Genomic DNA, 9580 nt, shown 5'->3' with positions numbered 1-9580 from the left:
CTATTATTTGCATTTCAACGAAACAGTAGTTTGTAGAAAATTAGAGAAAATTGTTAAAAACACCCCTCATATTTCATCAAATAAATTTTTTCAATCTTGAATTTTAAAATGTTAATTTTATATCTTTTATAAATTCAAGTTAGTAAAATTTGGTCTCAATCTAAATTTTTTTAGCACTTTTTTTAACCTGAAATCACCATATAACCTACATGCAATCATTTTTTCATAAACAAAATGGTTAGATCTCACTTTGTTAATAGCAATAATAAATATGAATTGGATCAAATTTCAATTTTTTAGAAAAACAATGTATATAGTATGACTTAGATCCTACTTTTTTTAGGAGTAAAAATGAATATATATTGGGCAATTTATTTAACTACAAATGGGATCCATTTGTTTAACTAAAAAAAAAGACCATTTGTTTAACTACACGCAATCATTTTTTATGTATAGAAAACTTAGACCTTACTTTTTTAGTGGCAACAGATGAATATGAATTGAATCGGATCTCACTTTTTTTTAGAAGAATAGTGAATATGGTTTGGTTTATATCTTTTTTTTTTAGGAACAAAAATAAATATGGATCTAACCTTTTTGCCTCTAAAAAAAGGACCATGTGCGAGTTATGTAATGAATTTAGGGTAAAAAATGGTCAAAAATCTAGATTGAACCAAATTTTACTGACTTGATTTTGTAAAGGACAAAAGGTTACTATTTTAAAAGTAAAGGACAAAAAAATTTATTTGACTAAATACGAAGGACATTTTGAATAACTTTTCGTTAAAATTGATGATTCACTTTTAGTTCAATTTCAACTTCCTCCGCCATTGTAAAAACAAAAATAAAAAGAAAATCATTTCCTCATTTTTAGTGCAGAAGAGTACAATTGTTGGGGCCAATATAGTAGTCATGAATATGGTTGCAAACAAACCGAGCCGCTCGCAAGCAGCTCGAATCAAGCTCGATTCGAGCTCAATCAATATCGAGCTCAAGTCGAAATCGAGCTTGAACTCGAGCTCAAAATATTAAGCTCGGGCTCAAGAGCTCGAGTATATATATATTTTTTAATTTTTTAATTTTAAGTATATATTTTTTTTTATTTTTTTATTTTAAGTATATATATTTTTTATTTTTTTAATTTTAATAGTAAAATTACATATATATATCCTTAATATTTTATTATTTATTATGAAAAAAATATTATTTTATTAATTTTTTTAAAAAATAAAATTTTTATTTTTTATTTTTTTCGAGCTCGAGCTCGGCTCGAATCAAGTCGAGCTCGAGCTCGAGTTTGAAATTGTCAGCTCGTCGAGCTCGAGTTCGAGTTCGAGTTCAATGAAATTATGTCGAGACTCAGTTCGATTAGGCCAAATCTCGACTCGATTCGACTCGTTTACAGTCCTAGTCATGAAACCCTCAAGGTTCCACTAGATTTGCATGATAGATAAGAAGTTAGAATTTAGAAACAATTCCAAGCTCTGTGCTCAAAAAATGCAATGCTGTAAATGCATAATGTGAGTCAATCTAGTCCCAATCTGGATTTTCATTCACTTTTTAGTCTGAATTTACCACGTGATTTATACATAATGAACTTTTTAGGTGTAGAAAAGATCAAATCCCACTTTCTAAGGGAAAAAATGGATATGAAAGACATATGGGTCATCTTTTGTATTTGTGCTAAAAAAGTGTGAGAAACTTAAAACCAAATTTGGCTAACTTTTTTTTTTTTTTTTAGGAAAATCAGATCTTTTATTTCAACCAGAAACAAGTACAAGAGACTTAGAGATTCCTAGCCCCTATTGAAACACTAATCTAAGAGACGGGACTTGAGCGATGTCCATAGCAATGCATCCCCGCACCTCTCTTGGTAGGAGCTGCGGCGAATCAAACACCTTACTCGGACAACCTTGCAAAGCAGCCAACCTATCTGCAACCCCATTTGGCTAACTTGATTTTTGTAAAGGATGTAAAATCGATATTTTAAAAATGAAGTACAAAAAAATTCATTTAATAAAACATGAGACACGTTTTCAACAATTTTGTGTGTCATTAATCACTGTCTATTGACCAAATTCTGGGTATAAAGGATAGAAATCCGAATTTCATTGAAAAACTAGGATGCAGCCATAAAACTAAAGGTGTCAAAATAGATGATTCAAATAGATCTGAACAGGTCATAATTGGATAATAGATATAAATAAATACCCTTTAATAAATAAGTATGGATATATCCCAATTATCAATTTACGAGTCAGTTAAAATTTTACTTTTTTTTTCTATCTTTTCACATGTTATTGACAAAAGATAATGGTATTTTATTACTATTAGATTGATAAGAAATTCAAATTTTTTTACTTGACACTAACTAAAAGTTGAATTTATATTTGTAATTATTTTTAAATAGATATAAATGAATAAATCGAATCAATTCGCTGTCCATCAATTAAATGAATTTAATTGAATATCCTTTACACCCATTCAAAATTAATTAGTGAATTTGGATGGATTATTAGTGAGGGAATTTGGATGGATCATTAGAAAGGGAATTTGCATGGATCAACATAATAAGATTATGATTGATACCTCTACATCAAGCACGACTCCAAGATCTAAGCCAGCAAGAAACCAAAACACAGGGAAAAAAACAAAAATTGTGAAATTATAATTGGGACCAGATATACACTTCATCAATTTACCAACAACGATTACCAAAGCCAAATGTGCAACGCTGAAATAAAAAATCTATAAATGCAAAGCACTCATATGACATCAACTCCGACATATGGATAAAAGGCCACCCCCGAGGGAGGGGGGGGAGAGGGGGGGGGTGTGTTGTGTGTTTGAAAATTGAAACCTTCTCTGAAACAGAAGACAAACTTTTTCAAAAGTAAAAATTCCCTAAAACATGAGTTCCATCCACATGCTCAAGAGATGCTAACAGATGTCCGCATTAACAACACCGAGATCACAATTACATCTGACAAAAAATAACACTATACCATAATAGAGAAGCGAGGGTAGAATCATACATGGCAACTCAAAAGGCCAAAAGACTATGAGTTCCCTACTCGGTTTTCGATGAGGCTGGTGAGTTTACCACCATAGTATGAACCTCATAAGCCACCAATTAGATGGAACCCACAAACAATGAAAAATGCATCAAGTAAAATACATATGGGCATTCACTCGATACTGTGTAGCTGAATGACATCGAAGCTAAGTGTTTCGTTATTCACTTCCCAAGTTAAGAGAACCATCCTTGATCAATTTTATGCGCAGACTGTTGAATCTCCCTCTCGAGTAATGCCTAGAAGCCTTCCTCCAATCGGTCCCAGTTCTCATCATGGCCACAAATTCGTCAAAGCTGATTCGCCCATCCTGCATTTGTTATCAATATTAGTGAGGTTGAAATCTACTTCATCTAATCCAATGAACCGTACTGAATCTAATATTCACCTTGTCTGTGTCAACTTCCTGAAATATATCATTAGCTACATCTGTACAATCATCTACTCCATCCTCCATTAGGGCATTTCGTAGTTCATCTGGCTCTATATAACCATTTCCATCCTTGTCAAAATATGAGAAAGCTTTATGGAGATGTTCATCGTTAGCCATCCTCTGTAGATGGAGTGAAACCGCAAGGAATTCTCCATAATCCAAGCTTCCTTTGCCGTTTGTATCTACCTGTGAAAACCAAAGTGTTTTTTGCACATTTCATGTCTCTTTAACAATGGGGAGGGAAACTGTAGCCAGATTTAAAAAATAAAGTACATAAGCGGCAAAGGTTCTTTGTAAAGCTAGTACTCAAGAAAACTAGCATTTACTACAATGCTTTTCTTCTTCATATCGATACCATGAAAGTCAAGGACCAACAAAATGAAATAGTAAATATATATTTCACCTAAGACTTAATTGGGGGGTAAAAGATTGAGAAGAATCACACCCAAAAGATGGGAACTGTGGATAAAGTAATACAAGAAAAGCAAATAAACAATTTCCCGCAAGTAAAACAAAAAAAGCATAACCAAAGAAATGTAACAAGAAATAGAAAAACACATCTCAAAAGGTAAGGGCTGACAAATAACACACTGTTATCCAAAATAAGCATGTATCCTAAGTTAGCTTGTTAAAGAATTGCTGCACAGACCGCTGCTGCAACCAAAGATCAAAGAAATGCAGACAGGTATGCATAATCAACATAGATTCCAAAGATCCACCAGATGAAATGATATAGATTTCAAAATCAAGCCCTGTACAGAAAAATTGCTCTATTACTTCTTTCCAATTTCAATCCTCATCCTTAGTATCTATTTTCCTTTTAATTATGTGTATTTTGTATCAACTTCCTCCACCAACATATATCCTTTTGTCATTCTGCTCCACCACCATAACAAAATTGGGGCAAAATGCATAACCACCACAAGTCCTCACTCCCCATATATTCTGTATCTCACAGACAAGTCATGACACTGAATTAATCATGAAAAGACAAATTACCCACCTCACCCACATCACCTTCCTTAAACCTTGGCCAGCAATGCAGTCTTCTTGAATCAGCAGGTCTTTAAATTGACTCCAAACAAGAGACTGTCCACCAAGAATAACTAATCCCAACTCGAACTCACTAATCTACTCACAGCACCCACTTCCAGATGTGACTGAACTAACTTGTAGTTTGACTTTATGTCCATTACCACCTTTTATAAAGAGAGGTGCAACTACTTCTAAATAACATCATCGATTAGCAGCTAGCCAGCACAGTCAAGGTGACAGCAAGAGTACAGTTCACGAATGCCCATATGCATGTTATATTCTATTTCTATTCAACAAGACAGGCAAGGAAGAAAACTGACAGCTTCGATAAGCATCTGTATTTCAGATTCAGCCAGCTTTGAATTGGAACTCTGAAGTCCAATTTTTAGTTCTTCAACAGAAACAATCCCATCATTGTCAGTGTCTATCTTTCTGAACATATCCTTTATATCCTCAACTTCTTCAGTAGACAAGAAATCAGCAATGACCTGTGTATAATCCAAAGTTCCAAAACATTCTTGAAAAAATGAAAAATATGTTTCAAAGAAAGGGTTTTTAAGACTAGAACATCTAGATTGATGAACCAACCCTCAAAGCTTTTCTCTTGAACCTATTCATCAGCGAGAACTGCTTGAGCCTGGACTTCACAACATCTCCAAGAGGTACATTTGGAGCCTTTTTTGCATTTTGCAGCCAAGGATGTTCTGTAGTCATAGAAAAGCTATTAGTAAGCAAATAAACCACAAACATTTAAGCTACACGAGCAAAGGCCAATGGCACAAGTCATTTATCCAAAAATAACAGCAAGCTACAACTACATTCATGTGACTCAAACCTGAAGAAAGTCTAGCATGACTGAATTAGTCGAAAACCATACAGCTGTTAGGGCCTAAATCTTGTTCAATTACCAATTAAACATCCACTATTAATCTGAACGTCACTTCTGATCCCACAACCTCTGTTACACTAGGTCTCAATTAAGTGTGGTTTCTTCCACAGCAATCAACTTCTCAAACGTGAAAAAATGCCTCTGTGAACCTAAAAAAGCAGCTCGAAATTAATCACCAAGACCTACAAAAATCAACCGCATTGCCAGCCACCTAAAGGCTCAACTTTACATGCATTAGCAAAAAAGTGCAAACCAAAATTAGTTTAGTTTTCCAACATTGAAAATTGAACATTAACAGGTTGCCTGCCGACTTGAGAAATCAATAACATGCAGAGAGAAGATCCACTCTCAACTGCCACTTCCATCATCATGACTACAGGTTGTGTATTTTGACTATCACATGGTATGCAACCTTAAAATGCTAGACTAGATAAACTTTTCTCAGTTAATAAGTATTTATTATATTTTCTCCACTAATGTCTTACAAAACCCTTTCTTCTATACCAAGAACTGCATGACCACATTACGCAATCTCATTAATAGAGGTGACCAAGAAGTCTTGTATCTGTAGAGAATACAATTGACAGATCAGAGCGCATCAACAATATAAATTGCCTTTTTTTCCCAGAGGACCAAAAAGCTTCAAATTCTTCAATTATGAAGCATAGGTGGAATAAAACTGTTCATCTGCTCATTTCCATATGACCCAATTTAGTTCCAGGACCAAAAGTTGTCAACTCTATCTAATACCCAACCATCGTTCCACTAACTAGGTACAATGTGTTTACAGGATGGAAAATAACATTACACCCAGGCAGAAGTTATCCTAACATCCCAGAAACTATTCTATAACAAAATCTTGGGCATGTTCAAGCTACAAGTACTTCTGTATGAAAAGGTTCAAATGTACACAGTTCAAGCACATAAAAAGAGTGCACAGCTGTGTTTTAAAGTCGAAAGACTGCTTTCATTGTCAACATACAAACCAAATAGTAGAAGTGCAATAATGAAATTGTTTTGAGGAACTCAATAGGAAAGCACGCAAATACATAAAGCAACTCACCAAGAACTTGCTTTGCAGTAAGTCGAAGTTTAGGATCTGGCTCCAACATTTGCCGTACAAGACTCTTGGCACTCTCTGAAATACTTGGCCATGGTTCTCGTTTGAAATCTATTAATCCACGTAATATGGCTTGGGCAACACCTTGTTCAGACTCTGTACCAACAAATATCATGTAAGAAAATGAGAACTATTCACTAATAAAAGAGATAAAATGAAACACAGTGAGACAGGAGGGAATCAGGAAATCATTATTTCTGTCAAGAGTTGCAAAGGAAGAGCTTTGGGACTAGGGGATTAAGGCAGACATATACAGAGATCACATTAGTAATGGAATTTACCAGCCCAAAATGGAGGAACCCCACACAACAATATGTAGAGGATAACTCCTGCGCTCCATATGTCAATTTCTGGCCCATAATTTCGCTTGAGCACTTCTGGAGCCATGTAATACGGGCTGCCGACAATCTCAGAAAACTTCTCACCTACAAGTTTATTAGATAAGTAGTTAAACAACATAGTGACATTAACAACTAGTAGACTGACACTATTGGAAGCTCATTACATACCAATTACCCCATTGGTGGATAACTGGTAGATACATTATAGTATCATTTAAAAGGTCACTACAGCATATTATCTACAAGCACGAGAGCTTAACTCATGATTTTCAACAAATAGCAAGAGTAATAAATTATATATCCGCATAGACCTCTGTAGAATTGAGTCTATAGCTAAATGTCAGATTCTTCAAACCATAAGATATTAGCTTTGGAGGAACTGAACTTCTTCAGGATTGACAGAAAGGCATGAGAGTTAATTCCAAATGGAATCAACAGAAAGTATAGCTAATAAGTTGCCACTCTCACAATAACTGCATAAACAGCTAAATGTTGAGCATAGGTTCTTATAGACCATATTTTTCAAGCAGCTTTTCATAATGTCAATCACTGTAAAAACCATCATCACTTACAATTCATGGCATCATCATAATTTACCATTCATGACATCGCCGTAACTTACTGTTCAGTGCAAGACTTGCTTATTGTGAACGTCACAAGGACAGAACAATAAGGCCAATTACTTCCTAATCAGATGCCTCTAGGTTTCATAATTGTGCGACAGAATGCACAAAGGGAACAAAGACAAGTTGATTCAATTACTGCAATAGAAAAGAGTGAACAAGCACTACTCCAGCTACCTCAGATACCACCACACGGTACAAGCTTTTCTTGAGTTGTGCAAATAGGAGTTAGAATCCAGAGAGGTCAGGGTGAGATCATCAGCTGTTCCAATGCAAATAGTCCTTAACAGGGCGTGACTCTCATATCTAAGCAATTTCACTCGTTATCTAGTTTTTTAAGAAATTGCACCTTTCCAAACACCCTCAAGTCAAGTTTCTCCAGTTTAAGTTGAACTCACCTAAATCATCCTGCCCCAAAAAATGCATCTAGCTTATTACAGATGATGCATCTGGAAGCCCAACGAAAAGTCAAATTCAGGAATTATTTCTGTGAAACTGGCATCAGTTTTCAACATACTCGGACTCCTAAAAGCTGTATTTGAAATTCAGGACAAAAAAGCAGTTGGATAAAAAGCATAAAACTGCAAATTCATTTACCTGGCTTAAAGAATATCGACAAACCGAAATCAATTGCTTTGAGAGGCGAATTTTCCTTTTTATTGGCGAACAGAAAATTTTCTGGCTTCAAGTCCCTGTGGATCACTCCATGCTTGTGGCAGAGTTGCACGACCTCGACGATTGTCCTGGTGACCGCGGCGGCAGCTCGCTCGGTGTAATGTCCACGGGCCACAATCCTGTCAAAAAGCTCACCACCCTCGCACAACTCCATGACCAAATGAACGGCATTGTCATCCTCACAGGCCTCCTTCAAGGTAACAATGCTGGAATTCTTGGGCAGATGCTTCATTATAGCCACCTCTCGCCTGACGTCCTCCACATCGACGGCCGTCCGAAGCTTCCTTTTGGAAATGGACTTGCAAGCCAATAGCTCCCTGGTGTCTCGATCAATGCACAAATAAGTCACTCCGAACTCACCACGACCTAACTCCCTGTCGACCAAGTACTTCTCCTCGATGTTCTCCTTCTTTAAATCAGTTAAGACAGTGATGGGCTTCTTGCTGTTGCCGGCGCCGGGGCCGGACTTGTCCTTGCGGGCGTGATCGTGGGCAGAGAAGTTGGAGGACTTGACGTCTTCTCTGGCGACTGCGGCGGGAGATCTGCAGCAGTTTCCCATGGAGCCGGGGATAGGAAGAAATTGGATGTGAGTGGAGCAAAAACCCTAGGGCTAGTCCAAGACCTGAGCAAGGGTTTCACATGACTGGAAGAGTAAAAAACAGTAGCGTAGGTGGGGGAGGAGTCTAGACAACTTCTTCAACCAATTACGGCACTCTACTTGTGCTCAGGGATCAAAAATGGCGAGGAGGAGAGAGAAGGAGAGGAGAGGAGAGGAATGGGGGGGTCGACGGATGGCAGATGGCCTTGGGTTGGCTCTTTCTTTTTCTTTTTTTTTTTTTTTTTTTGGTTTCTAAAAGCAATCAGTGGGGGGTACGGTAACGGCTCAGATGCTTTTGCCTTTGTGGAGAAATGGCCTTCTTCTTGTTTTCTTTTCTTCTTCCGGTTTCATCCCAGACTTAAAACCACTGCGTCTTTTATTCTCTAATAATAAAAATGCGCTAATTTTAAGTTAGTTATTAATTCCTTCTTTTTTTTTTCTTTCTATATATATGATAGTATAATAACTAGGGATTAACAGTTGTTTATGGTAGGACTTAGGAGACGGAGCACAGGACCGGATAATTTAAACGTTTTAATTAAGGTGTGTATCATCCTTTTTTTTTTTTTTAATCTCTCTTAAGTACTACTATATGTTGTTGTTGCAGTAGTAAAAAAATACGACTGCAGACTACTACTAGTAGTACGTACGTGTGTGTGTGTGTGTGTTGGTATGTGTGGGATTTTGTTGGTTGTGTGGGTTTTGTCGGGTAACTCAACGGTCAGGACGGGACGGCGAGCGGAGGGAGGGGAGAGTTGCTTTTCAGCTTTTGGGTTGGATGGATCTCTACTT

The 9580-nt window shown here is 36.5% G+C and overlaps 1 protein-coding gene across 1 annotated transcript; it reads right to left on the bottom strand.

Annotated features, from left to right (window-relative positions):
* Window positions 1–2936: 2936 nt before the first annotated feature.
* LOC113692845 (calcium-dependent protein kinase 13) lies at window positions 2937–9109 on the bottom strand. The gene is made up of 7 exons (XM_027211431.2): window positions 8113–9109; window positions 6833–6976; window positions 6495–6647; window positions 5131–5246; window positions 4863–5030; window positions 3463–3693; window positions 2937–3384 (listed from the first exon to the last, which is right to left on the bottom strand). Exons 1-7 carry the CDS (start codon window positions 8747–8749, stop codon window positions 3235–3237), a joined length of 1599 nt encoding a protein of 532 aa, XP_027067232.1. The 5' UTR covers window positions 8750–9109; the 3' UTR covers window positions 2937–3234.
* Between the last annotated feature and the right edge of the window lie 471 nt (window positions 9110–9580).

This window comes from Coffea arabica, chromosome 6c (assembly GCF_036785885.1).
Source record: "Coffea arabica cultivar ET-39 chromosome 6c, Coffea Arabica ET-39 HiFi, whole genome shotgun sequence".
Lineage (NCBI taxonomy): Eukaryota > Viridiplantae > Streptophyta > Magnoliopsida > Gentianales > Rubiaceae > Coffea > Coffea arabica.
This window is presented reverse-complemented; position numbering and strand designations above follow the sequence as displayed.

Bases quoted from the DNA above. Each gene is read 5' to 3' on its own strand.
- LOC113692845 (XM_027211431.2), bottom strand. From the start codon at position 8,749: ATGGGAAACTGCTGCAGATCTCCCGCCGCAGTCGCCAGAGAAGACGTC. The intron at 6,648-6,832 runs GTAAATTCCATT...TTGTTGGTACAG, and splicing joins GGTTCCTCCATTTTGGGCTG to AGTCTGAACAAGGTGTTGCC. The intron at 5,031-5,130 runs GTTGGTTCATCA...GATTATACACAG, and splicing joins TCAAGAGAAAAGCTTTGAGG to GTCATTGCTGATTTCTTGTC.